This window comes from Hyaena hyaena, unplaced genomic scaffold, assembly GCF_003009895.1.
Source record: "Hyaena hyaena isolate Hyena2069 unplaced genomic scaffold, ASM300989v1 scaffold_65, whole genome shotgun sequence".
Taxonomy (NCBI): Eukaryota; Metazoa; Chordata; class Mammalia; order Carnivora; family Hyaenidae; genus Hyaena; species Hyaena hyaena.
The window spans coordinates 1527702-1548699 of NW_024080697.1; the positions used below are offsets into that span (position 1 = coordinate 1527702).

Here is a 20998-nt window from a genome sequence, read left to right on the forward strand (position 1 = left end):
AGCGCAGGGGCTGGGCACGCATGCCCTCCCGTCTCCAGGCAACGGGAATAACAGAGGCCACCTAAGAGCGCCTGCGCGGCGGTCGGTTGAGGTGGGGGTCTGGTCTGGAAAACTAAGTCCTGGGGTTTTCCCTGAGAAGGAACGGTCGTCATTATCTCAGGTACGAGGAAGGGGGGACAGACATGGGGTCAGCACCTCGACCCCCCAAGAGCTCCATGGACAGAAGAGCGAGGGCTTGTTCCCAGAGCGGAATCCCCAGTGGGGGCGCCCCGGCTGACCCTGTAGGACAGAGCGTGACTTCGGCCTTCCTGATCTAAAAGCTGTGGCAGCCAGGTGAGGTGGCTCCCACCTCGCAGCTTACAGACTTTCCGCAGTCTGCACCGCGGGGACTCCTTGGGTGAGAGTTTGGCAGCCAGGCACCTGCTGCAGGCCCTGAGCGGCCTGTGTTTGGAATGAAGAACGGTTCCCGCAGGAGGCAAGCCCTGAGAGCTCTCTGTGCCAGTCACTTACCTCTGGACCTCAGTTTGCTCACCTGTGAGATGATAGGGCTGAATTCTGAGTCCTAAGGTCCCTAACTGCCAGTCGTGTAACAGAGTGAAACGTTCAGTTTATGGGTGAAGAAAACGAGCCAGCAAGGGGGAAGTTGCTTTTCCTGTGTCACAGGCCTAACCCGTGACTTTCAATCCAATAGCTCTTGCCATTAAATCTTTCCACCCTCTAGGGAGCATACTGTGGATGGCAGAGGCTGGTACTGGAATAAAGCTAGGTGGCAGGAACCCCCGTGTCACATTCATTTTTCTATTCTCAGGACCTAATAAGTACCCACAGGAAATAATAAGCATTCACCAAAAGCTTGTTGGAGGAAAGCTCTGGCATACCCATCACCACTGTCCCTAAAAAGTTCAAGAGACTATGTAGGTAGGACAAATGTGGAAACAGTTTACTTTAGCAACTGGGGTGGACCTCAGACAAACTCGTCACATATATCTGGTTTAAATCTCCCCTAGGCTTCAGTCCAGTCCCTGAATGGCTGGGCTCCAGTTGACACCGCGTCTGTCTGTGGGCGTTATGCTCCCATATAATAAAGCAGAAGCTCCAGGGCTCCTCTCAGCTAAGCAAGAGCCCTGTGAAAAAGGGGACTCTTCTCAGCGGTCCTCGATGGGGCACCTGAGGAACAATTTCCCGCAGAAGGTTTTGAGCCACAAAGAGCTGATGCTGAAGGACCTCTACACTCCCTCCAAATGGAATACGTACAGCAAAGCTCGGAGCTACTCCTATCCCCAGTGTGTTGGAATCAGCCAGCAAGATTCAAGAAGCAATCCCCAGGGCCAAGCAAAGGGTTCCTTTTACTCATCAGATCCTCAGTCCTGGTGTCCCAAGGCAGATAACCAGGAATTCATCCCCATTATAAAGAAGCGAGTTGGGGTAGACCGGGCATACCCACTGAAACCTGTGTTCCACAGGAAGTCTCATAGTACAAGTGAAGCTGCCATTGATGGGGACCAGAATGTCTCTCCGAGACCCCCTGAACCAAGAGGGTTTCCATGCAGCAGCGTTGGCTCAAGGAACTGGGTGAATTCATCTGGGGCTCGTGCTGTTGCTGCCACACGGGAGGAGAGGGCTGTAGCAGATCCCACCAGGACTGAGTGGGTGCAGATCCAAAGACTAGAAGCTGCAGGGGAGAGCTTACAGGAGGAAATCCGAAGAAAAGAGAACCTCCTAAGGGAAAAGCTGAAGAAGACAGAGGAGGAACTCAGAAGGATTCAGAAAGAAAAGGAACAGGCTAAGGAGAATGAAAACAGAGAGCTACAGAGAATGACACTCGCCAGGAGAGTTAAAGGTCATAGCAACACCACATACAAATCTACCTTCTCCCCAGAATTGGGGGCTGAGGGGGTCTTCAGTAGACACAGGGGAGAGGATGAAACTAGGAGATGGCCTCAAGAAAATTCTAGTCCACTCCAGTTCTCTGATCATGGAATACAGAAGCTCAAAAGGGAGAGACTGGTGGCAAGCAATAACAAAATCCGAGACTTAGGGCCATCAAAAGAGTTTTCCCAGTCTTCAGAAGTGCCAGGCAGTGCTTTACAGGGATCCGCCAGCAATTCTAGTCTGTCTAGGGCACCAGACTCATCAGTTTCCAGCTGTTCTACTGAAGAGCCAGAACTTGGCGAATGTAGCCATTGTGGCCGCAAGTTTCTCTTGCTCAGGCTGGAGAGACACTCCAACGTCTGCAGCAGGATGCAGAGTTTGAAGAGGAAAGTGTTTGACTCCTCCAAGGCCCGGGCCAAGGGCACAGAACTAGAGCAGTACTTGAACTGGAAGGGACCAGCCCCAGCCTCAGTCAAGGTAATAAGGCAAGGGCCTTATGGATTTGACTTTGAGTGGGTGGCATTGTAAAGGGACTGTTATATCAGTTTTCTTTAGAAAAAGCTCATGTGTCATGTAGGGAGAAAGTGAGAATTAACATGTATTGATAACTACTGGGTGCCAGTCACTGTGGTGGGAGCTTTTCATAAGACCCTCACCACAACCCTTTGGGGGTTTCATTGTCTCTTATTTTATCAATTCAAAAATCAAGCCTCAGAGAATTTTACTTGCTTGAGATCACAGAAGGCCTTAAGTGGCTGAGTCAGCCTATAATTGTGGGTTGGAATGACTTCAAAATCTAGACTTAAAAAATATTATGTCCTATTGATTATAAAAGTAATACATGTTTACTGTGGAAAATGCAAAACATAGGAAAAATATAAAGGGAAAAAAACCCAATGCAGCAGTTCACTCCCCTGAGAGAACTCCTTGCTCTTTGCAATATGCCACCTCCCAAGATTGGGATTTGTTACTACTCCTATAACCATGTCTACATTTTGAAGGTTAGCTCAGTTTTGGTATACTTTCTTAGTAAGTACATAAAACACAATTAAGTTTGCAATCCTTTCTCTCCTGATTATAAACACCTTAAAGGTAGAGAACTTCACTTTTGGTTAACATTCCAACAGCAAAAAAACTAGGTTGTAAAAAACCTGTGAGATACTTCTGTGGTAAGTTTAGGGGTACCTCACAGGCACATCTGGACAGTCAGATCTGGAGAAGATCGTCTCATGGATAAATCCACCACGCTGTCAACGTTTTGCCCCTTGGTTTATAAATGAGTGCTTCTCAAAGTGTGGCATGCTGGCAAACATTTTTATTTTAGTAGTTTTAGTGTGTGTTAGAAAAATAGAACATCATATGAAGCCCATGGTGTCTAGGAATCATGAACTTAAAAGAAAATATGAAGTAATCTATAGTAGGAAGAATAAAGTGAAAGTGGTATGCAAATGATCAAAGTTTGGGAAAGCTGAGACACATGACCTCAAAGCCCCATTCAAATCTAATTTTCTAACAAAATATGAGAGCATATTCTGTTTTCATTTCTTTTCAACACTCCCTCTGCTGCACTAGCATCTCTTGTCTGTTTTAAGCACTTTACAGTTTATATGCTTATTTGCTGGTGCCTTTGAAAACTCAAATTTATGTGGTGGCTGTTAGAAGTCATTTGCAGTTATATCTTTCAGTACAATTTGGAAGATCACCACAAGAAAGTCCCTCTGTGTTCAGCGATAATCTGCCTGAGGTCCAGTTTCCAGCATTTTGCTCTTTCAAATAATGATATGATCACCGTTTCCTGCTCTTTCCTGTTTTCTTTCTGGTCAACCCAATAATCCACTGGGGTCTTCTCTATCCCACTATAGTGGTTATTTCTGGCCAACACCTAAAAGAGTCTTGTGTTTCTTAAATTCCTAAATACATTAGGAGTGAAGCAAAAGAATTGGGTTTCTAAGATCAGACCTTCTAGCTTTGTGGAAACTGGTTTGGGGAAATATGTTGCATTGAGGACACCAAAGCAGAAACGGTCTGGATTGAGATGCGCTCCCCTCCTTGGAATGTCCCAAGTCTTATTTGAAAGCTTTATGCCTTTGGAAGCTGAGTGGTTTGTGTCTCCCTCTTATTCCTCTAGTGTACTCACGAGAATAGGTGATTTTCCTTGTGTCCTTTAATTTTCCCATAACTTCCAGCAGACTTGTACCACCGGTCTCTCTACTGGACCCTAAGCATTTGAACACAGGGACCACATCTTTGTGCTCTGTGATTGACAAGTGTTAACTGAATAAAATTTCAATATGATGAATTCAAGTGTAACTATCATATAGTTGAGGAACTTCTCCCTAATTCTTTTTAAAGTTCCTGGATCCTGGGGGCGCCTGGGTGGCTCAGTCATTTAAGCGTTGGACTTTGGCTCATGTCAAATCTCACAGTTCGTGGGTTCGAGCCCCGCAGTGGGCTCTGTGCTGACAACTCAGAGCCTGGAGGCTGTTTCGGATTCCGTGTCTCCCTCTCTCTCTGCCCCTCCCCCATTCATCTTCTGTCTCTCTCTCTCTCAAAAATAAATAAACTATAAAAATTAAAAAAAATAAAGTTCATGAATTCTGTCTCTAACACTCAGATTCTCTTGCCTTCTTGTTTGTTTAATTCAGTAAGACTCCTGAAGGATCCTTTTCCTTTGATAATATCTCTTCCTGTTACTCATCATTACTGATGTCAGATCACCAAGCAGCTACTTGCCTTCTTTCTTTTTTCTTCTTTTAAGAATTAATTTATATTAATCTAAGTAATATTTGAATACATTTTAAAAATCATGTACCGAGTGAGTGACCTTATTATAAGGCAGATAAGCGGGATCCTGCCTCACCCGTCTCCATCCTAACCTGGCTCCCAGCAGCAGCCTTCAGTTCTGATAGATGACTTCTTTAGTATGTATTTCCATATTTCTAAATAATATGCTTATTTTCTTGATTAGTCCATTGTACACATTATCTATTGACTTCCTCTTATGAGTGCTGTGGATAAAGCTCACATCTCCTCTCATTTTTCTCTTTCCCTTCTCTTTCCATTGTAATGGAATCACAATTTGGGGTTAAGCCAGTAATCAGCCTTTCCATTATAATAACCATGTAAATGTTGTTCATTGATGAGTGAACAAATTCTGCCTCTGCCCACATGCACCTGGAATTAATAGTTGACTCATGTTTTCATTTGCTTGGTTTCTTACATACCGGTCTCTAATTTTTCCCCCCTAAATGATCCGTCTGATGTCAGACACCTGTTAATGTTTTTGTAAATGTTCAAACACTTCTTATAATCCATCAGTTTGATTTTTTTTTTTCCTGTTTACTTCTGGAAACCTCTCTCCCACACTCTTTTTCCTCCTGTGCCAGTCTGGACTAGTTATTCTCTAGGCCTGGTGCAGACTTGTTTTGGGACTTCATTTTGTTTCTCTTATGTGTTGGGTCCCATTTCAAGCTTCTTATGTCTTCTCTTTTCTTGCCTTACTCTTTGCTTTACTGAAGCTTTCAAGAAATGTGCATGGGAGGCATGGTTTTTGTCTCGGAATCAATGAAAATATCTATATAATAGCATTCTATTCGATTGATGATTTGGCCAGGTATAGAACTCTAGGTAGAAAGTGAATTGCTATTAGAACTTTTAAGGCATTTTCCCACCAGGTTTTAGCATCCAATGTTACTTTTGAGAACTCTGATGCTGTTTTGTTTCTGCTCCCCAACAGGAAATCTCTTCTGGTGTTTCTCTTTTTCTGAAAGCTTACAGGATTCTCTATTCTGAAATTCTGAAATTTTACAATGATTGTGTTGGATACTTGGTAGGCCATTTCAATTTCATGAGCAGTGACCTTAATTCTAGGAATGTTTATTGTATTATTTCTTTAATAATTTCCTCCTTGTGCTTTTTCTGTTCTTTTTGAAACTCCTATTGGTCAGGTGTTGGACTTCTTGGATTGACTTTCTAATTTTCTAATGTTCTCTACTTTCTATCTTGATATTTTTTTCCCAGAGTAATTTCCATGACAGTATTTTACAACATTTCTGTTTTTATTTTTAGCTATCACAGTTTATTTTTAGCTATCACAGTTTGGTTTATAGTAGTTCCTTCTGGTTCTCTGGTTGTTAAGTTTTTCCTTTACCTGCTTTGTTGCTGTTCCCTGAGGGAGCAGGAACAAGTTCATGTACTTATTTTTGTTTTTCTCTTATTAGAGCTTCACTCAAATATCTGGTGATCCTAGGCTGTCCACTCATATTTAAGCTTAAGTGGGGCTTGTTCATATTAGGGTTATCAAATAGTGATTCTTTTCATTGGGGTCACTCAGGGTCAGCATCTAGTGGCTTTTCTCTCAACTGCTTCATGCACCCAGAGAACTCCTGTCTCCTACAAGGGTGCCAATGTGTTGGATATCCTGGGAGCTGAGTGGGGGAAACAGGCCAACAGTTCCATAATTTGTCATGTACACTTGCACTTAATCCCTATTTTCGGCCTCAATATTAACCCTGTTTTCTGCTTTGCTTGGGCTTCCTGAATCTGAAACCTGTCTGGTTCAGTTTCTCCAAAGAATAAATCCTGCTATCCTGTGAGGGTGCTGGTAATGATGAACACTTGGATACGCAAGATGGCAGAGGGGCCCCGGGGATCCAGTTTATTCTCACCATGCACGTACTTGTGAGCACTGAGCCTCTCAGTACTATCCCCCTGGGCAGGCCCTTAGCTTAAGTGCCTCCACTCTGGCAAATCAGCTCTGCTGCTCCTTTCCTGTGCTCTTCAACTTTATGGGTAAGCACCCTTTACATTCCCTTCCTACATTTTATTCTCACAAAGACTCAGGAGATGAGGTAAACGCCAAGTTGAATGATCCATCTTCCTCTTACTTACAGGCTGAACCTCCTCGGAAGAGCACCTGGAGACAGAAGCATGAGTCTTTCATCCGTACCCTCCGTCAGGCTCGAGAGGTCCAGCAGGTAACTGCCAAAGGTGGAAACCCTTCAGACTTGCCTCCCATCCTGCCTGCAGAAAATCCAGATTATATTCAGTGTCCTCACTGTAGTCGCCACTTTGCCCCCAAGGTGTCTGAGCGGCACATTCCCAAGTGTAAGACCATCAAGAACCGGCCTCCACCTCCAAGGAGGCATTACAGTTGAATGGACAACAGTGGAAGCCTCCTTGATAATTCAGAAGGCTCTATGTCTCTTCAGCAGTACATGGGAGTAGAAGAATTTGATGGAAAACAGAACTAAAAGTTTTCTACCTCCCACATCTGCCTGCAGAGCTTAAATCAGTGAGGAGAGACCCCCATTGCTAAGCGGCAGGAGGCAAAAGGAAGCCTCAGTTTCCCACTAAGTTATCACCTCAGGCTGGTGTGCCTTGTCATTGCCCTAAGAACTGATGGGTGAAGACACTCAAGAGTAGCAAGCGGGCTGCATTAAAGCTCTCTTTTCACAAGACTGACTTGTGATTTGTGCTGGTTAAGTGCCTGCATTCGCTGTGCCTTCTTACCACTGCCTCTGCACATATATCTGTGGTTCCAATTACCTCTTCTTGTTCTTGCAAGAAGTTGGTTCATGGATTGTGTTGGGTCAGAGGATCAGGATCACCTAGGTGGTATCTCTTATGAAAAATAATATGATTTTTGCTTTAAGGCAAATGATAATTTATCCTTGACTTCCTTGATGCATGGTCCTGGCCAAAAGCCAATACAAACAGGTCAGGTTAAGGAGCCAGTTTATCCTCAATCCTCCCGTGGTTACTTAATTAAGGGACCCTCATCTTTATGTGCTTTACAGGGTAAGGAATGGGAAGCACCCTGTATGTCTCAGTAATTGTTCTTTTCTAATGGATTTCATATCAAAAAAAAAAAAAATGAAGGAAGAAACTTCAGTTTCAGCTACTGCTACCATTCTGCTTTGAAATCAGCTTGTTTGTATTGCTTTTTAAATGAGGAGCAAAATCTACCATCAAAGCAAGCTGAGACACTGCTGTGTCACACGTCCCTCCCCATTATACCACAGTAGACTCTATTTTAGAAAGTAAACTGATGAAAAAAGATACCAGGTCTTTTTAATTTTCCCAGTGCAGAACTGTGCATACTGCAAGTAACCTTCATAATTCGACCTCCAACAAATGGGGTTTAGAGATTTAAAATTAAATAATAAAATGAATGAGTCCTAGATTGTTCAAATGGGAGAAATGATAAGGTAATGCCTCTCAGGGTTATATCAGTTCAGATAGGATGAAGATTGAACAACAGATCTGAAATAACTGTAGGATTATTGTCCTGAGACCATCACACAATCAGTTGAGCATCCCACTTCGGCTCAGGGCATGATCTGATAGTTCGTGGGTTCAAGCCCCACATTGGGCTCTGTGCTGACAGCTCAGAGCCTGGAGCCTGCTTCAGATTCTGTGACTCTCTCTTTCTCTCTCTCTCTCAAAAATAAGTAAACATTAAAAAAAAATACTGGAGAAAAAACACTCAACCTGACCTGGGCCAACGTGACTAGGCAGCCAATAAAGCCATATTTTACTAAACGATAAATGGCCACTCACCCTTGTTCCATTTCCTCTGCAGCTTCTGCTGAGTGAGTGAGCTAACAGATCAGACCAATATGAAATGTGAATTTAAAGCTTTAGCTGTGAAGCTACAGGACACTGGGCTGAAAAAAATGTACATACTTAAACAGTACATATTATTGCTTTATGTTCTTAATTGTTGCAAAGAAGAGGGATCACATAATGGAGCTTTAGGTAGGCCACTTGAAGAGCCCTCATGCACACAATGGATAAGTAAATCAATATATACATTCATTCCCCAGGCAAGTCTAGTGAGGTACAAATTCTAAGTTTCACACTTGATGGTAAAAGCAATAGATGGCAAGAATGAGCTGTGGCAAAGGCCACAAAGTGGTAGTTTATGGACTGCTTTGTCCTACAGATATGTTTTATTTGGCTGGCGTGGAACTAAAATTAGATTGACATTTAAAAATTGGGATATGGAAGGGCACCTGTGTGGCTCAGTTGGTTAAGTGTCCGACTTCAGCTCAGGTCATGATCTCGCAGTCTGTGGGTTCGAGCCCCTCAATGGGCTCTGTGTTGACAGCTCAGAGCCTGGATCCTGCTTCAGATTCTGTGTCTCCTTCTCTCTCTCTGCTCCTCTCCTGCTCATGCCTGTCTCTCTCTCTCTCAAATGTAAATTAAAAAAAATAAAAAATAAAAATCGGGATATGGGTGGCTCAGTCAGTTAAGTGTTTGACTTCAGCTCAGGTCATGATCTCATGGTTTGTGGGTTCAAGCCCCGCATCAGGCTCTGTGCTGACAACTCAGAGGTTGGAGCCTGCTTCGGATTCTGTGTCTCCCTCTCTCTGTACCCCTCCCTGGCTTGTGCTCTCTCTCAAAATTAAACATTACGGAGAATCTCTTGACAAGCCAGAAGTTCTGGAACCCTCAGGCCAGCAACCCTGGACCACACCATGGAGTGTCCTTCAGACAGGCTGGCCTCTCAGATCACCACAGCCCCACCTGGCCTGCTTCACTTATTTGCCTTATCTGCCTGGCTCAACAGGCTCTTGGGTTTGGGATCCCTGAATGATGTTATTAAGTTCACAGATGAAGGTCCTCCAGGGGAACAAATGTATGTGTGGGGAGTGCTTTCTTCAGACACAGGAAGCAGTTATTCATTCTTACATTGCTAGAGAAGCAAAACAATAGTCAATGCCTTAGTGTTCCCTCCATTCTCAACATGTTTAGGCCTTGATTATATTAAATTTAGCTCGATCTGATCTTTGGGAAGAGGTCAGAATCCTTTTTTAGAAAAAGTCCCTTCCTGGATAGCAGAGAATAGTGGATAAATATTGCTTGTTAATATCCATGTCTTATACTACTTTATCCAAGAACCTTCAGTACATGCAAATGTTATAAATTTTAAAGTTCGAAAGGTTCAACAATCAGAAAAAAAAATCTCATGGTGAAACTTGCTTCATATAGAAGTATATGCAGATGTACTGAGAGAATATCTCTTAAGAGCAGTGTATTTAATGCAGCACAGTACCTTTCAGCCAACATTGGCTTTTGGTCATTAATTTATCATTCGTCACAACTACAAAGGAGGTAGCACAGATGTTATATAGTGTTTTTCTCTCTAATGTTCCTGATTCTGTGAGGTTTAGTGATCAGCACGTTCATTTCCGTAGTTAATCACTCAAGTAATGAATGATTGTTGGCTGTGTGGCAGGAAGGAACATGTTCTGTAGTCCTGACTGCAACCCAGCCTGCCCTGACACTAATGAATAATACCTCTTTGGAGGCCCAGGGATTCTCATTTGAAAGAAGTTATTTATAATGCATCCTCACTCCAGAGCTGTTCTTTCTATTATGAATGTTTCCAAATATATGGCAAATCAAATGAAATTTGAGTTTAAGGCTGCTTTTGCTTTAAACTTTAATGAAATGCTCAGCCAAGAGAAGTGATAACTTGGCTGTACTATGCCAGAGAGACCAAATACAGTTCACCCTCTTTGATGGAAAACAGTTTTAAAAACACAGACATACGTTATCACTTGAAAAAGTCCACTGTGATTGAGGGGGTAAGTACAAGAAATGATCCTCTTTCAGTGGCTCATTTTGTCCCTCCTTCTGCATTTTAAGCACAATAATATTTGAGAAGTTTGGTGGTGGGTGGGGGGGGAAGAGTTGTAGCAGCAGAAATGATTCTATTAGCAAGAAAAAGAGGGGGCCTCTGGGTGGCTCAGTCGGTTAAGCATCCGACTTCGGCTCAGGTCATGATCTCATGGTTCATGGATTCGAGCCCCGCATCGGGCTCTGTGCTGACAGCTAGCGCAGAGCCTGGAGCCTGCTTCAGATTCTGTATCTCCCTCTCTCTCTGACCCTCCCCTGCTCACGCTGTGTCTCTCTCTCAGAAATAAAAACATTAAAAAAATTTTTTAAAAACCTGGAGAAAAAAGCAAAACATTATTTGTGCAAATGTCCCCTGTGTTGTTTCTATTATAAGGTCATTTATTTATATAAAGACTCACTGAATCAAAGATTCATGAAGGCCTAGAATCTGGGTGTTTCATCCCCAGTGACTAAGGTCCATGAGCAGGCATAGCACTGATTGAGAGTTTAAATGTTTATTTAAAACAGAAATGCCAAACCACTCCACCCTCAACCTTTCAAACATCTGGCTAACAATAAGCTAGTTCTTCAGCAACAATGTCAGAGCAGAGGGGAAACTCGGGTTATACTATAACTCAAAAGCACTACTACTAGAAAACTGAAAACACCTAGCACTGCAGAAAGAACAGCAGGACAAACTTTAAGAGAACTGGTTATAAAAAAACCATTCAAAGGCATTTTTGCTGACTAACCTTTCACTTTTTATCTAATGCGTGGCTGCCACTTTGAACTGGTTTCTGTTTGCATAGCTATTTGGTGGGAAAAATCATACGGCTGTCCCAGGCACAATTTGGGAAAGTGCAAATTGTCTCTAAGGCACAGAACTCAGATTCTCAGCCAGATTACCAGCAAACTAGACTTCCCAAGGGAACATGCTAGAGAAAATGACCTGCGTTCCCCTGCTAGAGAATGGCTCCCTTCCGGAACAAGAGCAGGGTTCACCCCCTCCCTTCAATGCTCGCTCTCATCCCTGTCTCAGCAATGCGCCCCTGTTCCTCCATTCCACAGCAGAAGCAATACTCAGGATTAACACCCAAACTGAGCCTGCCTCTCAGGCCTGCTGAGATGGTGAGTATGAGGGATACAGGAACATGAAAGGCCGATCAGCCTATAAAAAAAATCAAAGGTGCATTTACATGATGAACCAAAACCCACTTTTAGGGTTTACAGCAAACCCCCAAGTCCCCAGAACTTGTAACTTTAATCTGGGGTTGGCCCCTTCCCTTATTTTAAGAAAAGGCTTTAGTGATTACGTTAGTACCATTGTACTAGGCTTCCCAGAATTGAGAAAACAATGGGAACATCAAACCAAGAAGATCCCATTGAACAGAGTCGCCCGTCCCCAGCCATGGGGTTTTCCCCAAGCATCAGCCTTTACACCACCAGTTTTAGGGAAATGGCAAAATTTCCATTGCACAGGACCTTCCAAAATATAGAGATATCAAACATTCATTTTTTGGGTTTGGGGAAAATGAAACAAAAATTAGTTTAGCCGTTTCTAGGGAGGTAGGATATAAGTCCCATCAAGGCAGCTCCTATGACCCAAAGCACTCACGGAACAGTTCCTAAGGCTGGATGGAAACACAAAGCTCATATCCTTAGGTAAAACCATCAAGAGCTTTGAGGACGCTTTCTCTCTTTGGGAAAGCTAGTTCATTCCTGTCCATAAGGACATAATGACTATGGGACAGAACGGAGCTCTCAGCCAAATTCCTTTCACTTGGCGGCTTCTACCTGTTTTGTTAGACTTCAGGGACTACCAGGTTTTGGTGCTGGCTTTGGGCCACTCAAGTAGGAAAGATGATACAGAGTCACTGATATGGCTTCATAAAACACCAAAAGGGGAAAATACTGACTAGATATACAGAAAGGGAGTGGTTGGGGCTGCTGAAGTCAAGGTTAGAACCCTAAGAGCCATAAAGGCAGAGGCACTCCTAGACCTTCCTAAAGATACCAAGGGGAGGCAGCTATAGGAGGACCTCTCCCCATCATGGTTTTCTCTTAAGGCTGTTCCTACTGCCCCACTGACTCCGCTCTCTCTGAAACACCTCGCCTTTTAGAGGCGTCTTCCAAAGTTAGGAAATCCTACCTGCATCGGCCACAGACTGAAACTGCAGCTGTGTGAAGAGGAGGCACCTAGCCTTCCTTCTCTACTCCTCACTGAAGACATTTCAATCGACTCTCAGAGGAAAAGCAATCTAAGCCCACTTTTCCTCCTAAAGCATTTAGCTGCGCAAAGTAACTGAACTTTCTGAAAACAAGCCCTGGATTGACTCCACCAGACTTATTTCCCCAGACTCAGGGCTCCTGAGAGGGTTCACCATTTCACCACTCTCCAGATGGCCCTGGACGGGCCCCACCTGCTTTCAGCCCACTCGAGTTTTACACTTTTCCCTCCTCCACCCAGAGATGCAATGCCTGGTGTTGAATTCCCAAGGCAGCTTCCAAGTAATGGTGAAATGATAAATGAGATATAAGCTGCTACCAGCAAAATTAAGGTGAGCATTGTGTCTCCTCTTCAAAGGTGGGATCACCAGATGAGGTACAGAGCTGCTGCTGCTATGGCAGTCACTGAGGACAAAGCCAGGGCCACGGGGCCTTTCCATTCTCCAAACAAAACCACTCCTAGATCCTATCTAAGAGGCAATGCCACTCTCCAAGTGTACACGGAAAGTGCTTCAGAGCCTCTGCCTTGCACTCCTTGTCTGCAAGTGAACAAAGCCAGGAAAGCGCTCTCTGCATTCATTAAGTGTGCTGTGAAGTTCTTTGGATCCCAGTTTCCTGGAGGCCGTACAGGCTCAGGAGACTAGAGGCTGGGTCGACAGGAGTCTGTTCCAAGGAGGCACCAGGAATCTGAATCTAAGTCAGGCTTTGGATCCATTTCCATCTCTTCCTTTGCTGTCTGAGTTCCTCTGGAATGCGTCCCCTCCTGTCCAAACAAAACACAATTCCACATTAACAATACTGCCATCAGTCACCACAGTCCAGGACTAGGTTTTCAATGTTGACCTCTAAGGATTTGTAGGCACAGTTTTGTGAGAAGCTCATAATACTACCTTAGATAATACCTGAACAATGCTGCTGCCTTAAAGCCACCACCTTGACACTCGCTGCAGGCAGAGTGACCAACTGTTTGCCCAGGACTGTAGAATTTTCTGGAATGTAGAACTCTCAGTTTTAAAACTGAGACAATCATGGGGTGCGTGGGTGGCTCAATCGGTTAAAAGTCCGACTTCAGCTCAGGGTCATGATCTCATGGTCGTGAGTTCAAGCCCCACGCCCGGCTCACTGCTGTCAGTCTGGGGTCTGCCTTGGATGCTGTCTCCTGCTCTCTGCCCCTCCACCATGCACGCATGTGTATGCACTCTCTCTCTCTCTCAAAAATAAACATTAAAAATAAATAAAACTGAGACAGCCCTCAGCCAGACAATCCTCCTGCCTGCTACAGCTGCCCACCACCCCATGCTTGCCTCAAGTGAGTACATTAGTTCCCAAAGTCCTTTCCTAGACATGATTTCATTTGATCTTCAAAACAACCATAACAAAACAGATGGTATTATTTTCCTCTTTTAGGTGAGAAACCAGGACTCATAGAAACAAATCTGTCCATACATGTAAACTGACAAATGGAAAGCCAAGGGTTGAATCATATTTCCCAGCCCTGGTTCATTCTAAATAGAACCAACGGCTAAAAGAGTTATGGCTCTTTAAAAACAATGCAAACGGCACTGAAATTATTTTTATCAAAAATGCTTAATTTGAATTTAATCAAGTCTTAAGTCTCACTTCTAGTTTACAGAAATGACAGGTGACACAAGATCAAGTTAAATCACGTTCCAAGAAGAAAAGACAAATCCAGAATGTAGCTTACTTTGTTAAACAACTGACCCTGTTTCTTCAAGAAATTGATGCCATGAAAATTAAAAAAAAAAAAAAAGGAAAAGAAAGAAAGAAATGTGATTTAGTAGAAGGAAGTGTTCTAGATAAAAAGAAACATAAAGGTATAACAATGTAATAATGTAATGTAGGGCCCTTGACTGGATTCTGGTCTGATTAAAAAAAAAAGTTATAAAAGACGTTTTTGTGGGAAAACTGGGAAAAATCAACTATCAGTTAGGTACTGGATGAAAACTGAGAATATGAGTGTATACTGGGTTGAGTGTGATAACAGCATGGTGGTTAGCTAGGAGAATGAATGTGTTTATTTTTGGATTTGTGTAAGAAAGTATTTACAAGGGCTATGTCATGACCTTTATAATCTATTTGAAAATGGTTTAGCAAAATGAAAACATATATACACACACGTATTCCCACACATATTTTAAAATCACATAGACACATCTCCCACATATTTTAAATACACACATACACTTTTTAAACAAGCAAGATGTTAACAATTGTTCAATCTAGACAGTGTATTACAAGTATTCACTGAACTATATAATGTTTAAAGTTTTTCATAATGAGAAGTAAAACGGGAGCCTGGGTGGCTCAGTCAGTTAAGCATCCAACTCTTTATTTCAGCTCCAGACATGATCTCATGGTTCGTGGGATTAAGCCCCAAGTCAGGCTTTGAGCTATCAGCACGGAGCCTGCTTGGGATTCTCTCCTCTCTGTCTCTGCCCCTCTTCCACTCACATGTACTCTTTCTCAAAATAAATAAACATTAAAAAGAAAAGTAGAAGAAAAAATATAGAATAACAAAAAACCAAAGTGATGAAAATGATCTAACCCAGGTGCCTGAACAAGGCCCAGGACTGCTGAAATTAATTATAAAAGTTACATCTTCAAAAGGTAAGTATCTGCAAAGGAAAAGGTCTATTTCAGTTCTTGGTGTTTTGTTTCTGTGATTCTTCAAAATAGAATTAGAAATTGAATTATTCTTTTAATGCTCTCACCTGCTGCCCTCCTTCTAATTTCTTGTTCAGCTTCTGTAGTTGGGTAAAAATCTGGAGGTTTTCTTGCTGTAGCTTCTGCTGTTCAGCCAGACACTTTAACACCAGCCCGTGCAATCTCTCAACCTCTCCCTGCAGAGTGCTGCAGGCACAGGTAGGCATTAACGGCGTTCTCTTCCCAGCACAGGTCTCTGCAGGACTCAACCGAGGTGGCTACGGGGAGGAGAAAGAGGTCACAGGTGCTTCTGCCTGCTTATCCTGGCTCCCCAATCCAACCTTCCTCAAAATGCCATTGGATTTCACTCTTAAAGTAACTAGATAAGCCATGCATACACACAAAGTAAACGCAAAAGAAACAGAAAGCTGCTGGCATCACAACAGCACCCGGCTCTCACATAACAGCAAGAGAACTCTCAGCATCTCAGTGTCTAGTATACTAAAGTGAAAGAACAATCACTGTTTTTAGAGAACTTGGCAAACAAATTTAAAGTACGTCGCTATCATCCCATTTAAAATGCTGAAGTGGGGTGTGGAACAAGTCTTTCTGATCACAGTGAGAACACTGTCACCCAAAGGGTCAATATTCATAAAATGTAGTGGATCACACTTTAGAAAAGATAGAAGACATGTTTGGTAAACAGGACTGCCAAAATAATTCAAGAAAGCTAACTGGTAGAGGAATTTAAATGTTCACCTTAAAGTTTCAAAGGTTTTATTACACCTTTTCTAGTCTGGATTTCTCTCCCTTCTTTTAGTGTACTTTGTTTATGAGAAGGGTCAGCAAATGATTGCTAAAACTGGCCTACTGCCTGTTTTTGTAAATGAAGTTTTATTGGAACACAATCATGCTCATTCATTATGTATTATCTATGGCTGCTTTTATGCTACAGCGTTGAGTAGCTGCAGAAGGGACTGCATGGTCCCTAAAGCCTAAAATAATTACTATGTGGCCCTTTATAGAAAAAGTTTGGTGACCCCTGGTTTACATTTGAGGTATTTACCCAATTTGATTTCTACCAAGGTTAGGCACACATGTGTGGCTCCCTGACAAGATGACAAGCATTATTTCTTACTCATATTTAGAGAACCCAACTAGCAGTGTCAAGAAAAACTGAATTTGAATTTTGGAACCTTAATTTCGGTACTTCTGGGGCAAAGAGAAAAGAAAGACAGTCCTCTGGTGTAGAGAACAGTGAACGCGTCAGGAATGTGAAAGGGTTAATACTTTTCCAAGGCAACTCAGGTTAGCGTAGGACAGAAGCTTTAAGCACTACGGAGGAGACAGTATGATGACTTGATACAGGGGAGATGGAGGAAGCAGGAGAAGGCAGTAAGGCCAGGAGATGCGGGGAGAGCTCTCCGGGGACCTAGCTGTGACTCAAAGGCACAACATTCAGTTACCCAGGCTCCGGCTGGGGGCTTGTGTTCCGAAGCAGCTTCAGAGGCCACTTTCAGTCCCTGCAGCTCTTCATAGGGCAGAGTGTCTTTCTCAGACTCTGAAAAAGCTGTACTTAAGGGAGAGGGGCTGTCAGGCATGGGGATGAATTCTGCATTTTCCAGCTCCTATGTATAAGACAAAGAATCTCATCAGTTCTGTTTGAGCCGTCTGTTTTTTCTCCCAAATTCCCACCTTGCCATAGCTTTTGCTCTGCTGGGACATCAGCACCCCCTAGCGGGCCATGACAGTTGTTGAGTACAACTCCGCTCACTGGACCTGTCAACAGCAGGATATTCCTCCCTCAGAGAAGTAACAGCGATTTGAACTCAAATTCAAGAACATGGTTTGGCGTGCGTGGCACATCTCCCCAACACATTTATCTACACGGGCTATTCAGGGAGCTGGGAAGCTCGACAGTGATGGCAGCAAGGCCAGTGGCCAGGCTGAAACCTCAGGCAGAACAGCGTACTGCTTCCTCCATTCATACTCCCAACTGGCTATGAAGTTCAGTCACCTTACAAGGGAAACTTTAAATCTCTAGATTTTTGGGGGGTAAAAATGTAAAATTTCACAAACTACAAATACTCACTGTAGAAAATAAAAAAACACAGATGGGCAAAAAGACCAGCAGTTCTATCACTCATAAATAAGCATGGTTAAAATGAGCAATAAATACTGTGTTCAGTCTTCACAGCAGATATTCTTCTACGCACTACATATTTTCTAAGAGAATGGGATCCTGCGGCACAGGTATCCCATCCTTTCCTGCCCAGCCATATGTTGTAACCAACTTTCCATCTAAATAGACTCCAACATTTTTACTGTCTGCACGTCAACTTTCATAACCTATCTCTCTACTGCACAACATTCCAACTGCCCCAATATTCCACTTCCACAAACGAAAGTACAAAATCTCTAAGCTTAATCTGCATGCATGCATTACAAAGACTGCCTGCAAGGAAGATTTTATTAACTTAAATTCATTTAATACCAGTATGAGAACATCTTGTGTCTCTTCCGTCAGGAAGAAAAAAGAATTAGAGGTTTGGTAGTTTCGTTCCAGGTGGAAGTCAGAAACCTCGATGCCTACTGCAAAACACTTGAATAGGACATGGGACACAGATTCCGACAACTCCTTTCTAGTTGCTGTAAAGGGCCTGCTATTTTATCAAAGATACCTCTGCCAAAGGAATTACCTTTCGAAGCCAGCCAGGGCAGGAGCTGCTGGCCCCACTAATGATCCCCATGGCCTCCGTGGGACTGACTAAACCTTCCATTCCTCGGTCTGCTTCCATTGTTCCTCGGAAGCCTCCGCTTGGATCAGGAGTTTCAGATTCCTGCTGACTGTCCTCCTCTTCTCCCCCACCGCCGCCGCCTCCTGGGCTAGCGCTCTGAACCACTGACAGATACACAGCACAGAAAGAGAGAGCCTTGCTAGGCAGCAAGAAAGATTTACCATCTCACAGTCCCCCCTGACCCCTGGAGAACTTCCTTGAGTTGCATGAAGTAACAGCAACAGTGTCAGATATTTGGGACTAAATTTGTAGTTTTTATACAAGGTATTGAATATCAGTATCTTCATAATGATAATTCACTTCTACATCCCAAACGTACTCATTTCTCTGTCTATAGCAGATTATCAATGTTCTAAAGCATTACTGAACAGCCGCCCCAACCGCAGCTCACTGAATCTACCACCCATGCTTTAACAGATACAGCCAGACTCCAGCATTCTCCACCAAGGCTCGTCAAGGTTTCAGGTAAATACAAAGCACTTTCACATTTGAGCCAAACAGCTCTTAAAGTTGCCAGATAAACTCACCACTAACTTCCTTTCTGGAGAAGTCTTCAACCATTAAATTCATTAAAATTTTTTAAAGAACTATTTGTAAGAATTTTTAAGATATGATGGCTGGTTCTTTCATATCGTGTAGCACTTTCCAAGTTATCTTAATGAAGACTAGCTGACATGTAGTCAAAAACTGGAATGAAACTTTAGCATGGACCCAAAAAGTTCATTTGCTAAAGCTGAAATAGCAAGTGCACGGTATAGTCTAAAGTTAAAGGACTGTTTATGGTCACCAGCTGCAGTGGCTTGCAGACGGACTGTGCCACACTGTGACCCCACTGACGCTGCAGAACTGGAGATGCCAACAAAAGCTCTGGAGCTTGTTTTAAATGGCTTTTAAAAATAACATTACATCTGAAATATGCAAAAGACTACTTTTAACACGTGTTAAGTTTCGACACCTAACAAAATAAAACATGAATCTACCACTTGAAGAACTAGAACTATACTTTCCAATATGGTAGTCACTAGCCATATGACTATTTAAATTTAAATAAAGTTCAGTTCCTCAGTCACAGTAGCCACTTTTCAAGTGCTGGACAGCAAACATATAGAACATTTCCACTGCTGCAGAAAGATTTATGGGACAGTGCTGAACTAAAACATTATTTCTATCACACCTGCCTTGGGAATTCCTTCTTTTTCTGGCCTCCTACCTAGATGTAACGACTGGTTAATTCTGTGTTTGTCATTTCTTCATATATTTTTTAAAGTCTATTTTGAGAGAGAGCAAGCATGCGCACGTGTGAGCAGGGGAGGGTCAGAGAGGGAGAGAGAATCCTAAATAGGCTCTGCACAGTCAGGGCAGAGCCCCATGTGGGGCTCGATCCTACGACCTTGCATGACCTAAGCCAAAATCAAGAGTCGGACACTCAACTGACTGAGCCAACCAGGCACTTCTATCATTTGGTCTTAAAAAAAAAAAAAAAAAAAATCAATCACATACTTATATATCCTTAAGCAATATATTAATTTTGGCTTGTTTTTGAACTTGATAAAAAGGCACATAGTCTGCTATTTCCTTTTTACATTTCACATTATAGAACTATTTGTAGATGTTCATTTCTACTCTTATATATTATTCCACAGGATGGTTAGAACACATCCAACCATCAAGTATTTATTGAGCATTCACCATTTGCCAGGCACTCTTCTAGGTAACATGGATAAAACTAATGAATAAAAAAGGACAAAAATCCCTGTCCTTATGGAGTTTACATTTTCCAGCTAATTGATATGTGCTTTTAATCTTATTTTTTCCATTAAATACTGCTCCAGCAAAACAATGCTGAAAGAGAACAGCTCTGTTTAGCAAAAAGATTTGTGACAGATATTAATATGCACAAATAAATGATGACCAACAGATTACTAAAGGAAACTAATAAAAGGCATGGTGTGTGTGTGTATCTATAACCTAGAGTTCAATAAGTCTAGATCAGACTTTTGACTTTCTTTTTCTTGGATTGATCTGCTTTTATTCTGGGTCTTTATTTGTTTTGATTCTGCAAACTATCAGAATCCAGGTTCTGAGACATCAAAGAGTATAGGTACTTTAGAGCAAATGGAACACCAAATAGGAACACAGATTTAATTTCCTGGCATAGTCCTAAATAACAGAGAACCATGCAAAAAGCAGCCAGAGGAAAACTATCAGAGAGCTTTGGGCTGATTCTCCTAACCACACTGAAAGTCTAGCCAACTTTTAATTCTGAGGGCCTGTTTGGAGGAACTATTTCTATAGACTGGAATAACCCTGGGAATACGGTGGAAGTAAAGAGTAGACAGAACCCATAGCCCCTAGTACGGTAAGGAAAGGAACAATACATAAGCCACATTACAATATTGGGCAAGCCACTTAATTACTTCCATATGCTTGGTTGGCAAAGATATATTCTCCCTCTGACCATAATGTAATAAAAGTCATAACTTATTGTGAAATCCACCCAAAATGCAATCCTCCCTCTTAATCACCATTATTCCTCATTTTCCAGAGATATTTCCTGTTTCCTTTTTTTGGAGACTACATGCAATCTAACCCAAAGACCCACAGCTCAGTAGAACCACTGGCACCTGGACACTGCTACTTACCAGTTCCAATGGATAAGCCACTGCTATTGGAACGGATGGTCTTAGAATTCAATACTTTCTCTGAGGAAAAATATTCAGTAGGTAAGCATCGTAAACAGCTATAGGCAGGAAAAGTGATAAGACTAGGACAGGGAATTAATATACGAGATAATAGCTATCCCTCACTCCAGA

At 42.6% G+C, this 20998-nt stretch overlaps 2 protein-coding genes across 4 annotated transcripts in view; one reads left to right on the plus strand and one right to left on the minus strand.

The window, feature by feature from the left end:
- Window positions 1-66: 66 nt before the first annotated feature.
- On the plus strand, window positions 67-7747 carry ZC2HC1C (zinc finger C2HC-type containing 1C). Of its 2 annotated transcripts, none has more exons than XM_039232189.1 (3): window positions 67-333; window positions 1008-2349; window positions 6765-7747. In XM_039232189.1, the coding sequence occupies exons 2-3, from the start codon at window positions 1027-1029 to the stop codon at window positions 7026-7028; spliced, it is 1587 nt and encodes a 528-aa protein (XP_039088120.1). In that variant the 5' UTR covers window positions 67-333; window positions 1008-1026; the 3' UTR covers window positions 7029-7747. The 2 variants fall into 2 exon arrangements, with proteins under 2 accessions (XP_039088120.1, XP_039088121.1); XM_039232190.1 differs by having other exon boundaries at window positions 67-160.
- A 3244-nt stretch (window positions 7748-10991) lies between these two features.
- Window positions 10992-20998, minus strand: part of NEK9 (NIMA related kinase 9) — a 38537-nt gene continuing 28530 nt past the window's right edge. For both annotated transcript variants that reach the window (XM_039232267.1, XM_039232268.1), the window contains exons 18-22: window positions 20828-20887; window positions 18087-18289; window positions 16854-17015; window positions 15456-15665; window positions 10992-13486 (exon numbers count right to left, since the gene is read on the minus strand). In XM_039232267.1, coding sequence (XP_039088198.1) covers window positions 13364-13486; window positions 15456-15665; window positions 16854-17015; window positions 18087-18289; window positions 20828-20887 — 758 coding nt within the window. In that variant the 3' untranslated portion in view covers window positions 10992-13363. The remainder of the gene's footprint in view (window positions 13487-15455; window positions 15666-16853; window positions 17016-18086; window positions 18290-20827; window positions 20888-20998) is intronic.

Coding starts and splice junctions, on each gene's coding strand:
- ZC2HC1C (XM_039232189.1), top strand. CDS start 1,027: ATGGCTGGGCTCCAGTTGACACCGCGTCTGTCTGTGGGCGTTATGCTC. Junction 2,350..6,764: donor CAGCCCCAGCCTCAGTCAAG/GTAATAAGGCAA, acceptor TCTTACTTACAG/GCTGAACCTCCTCGGAAGAG.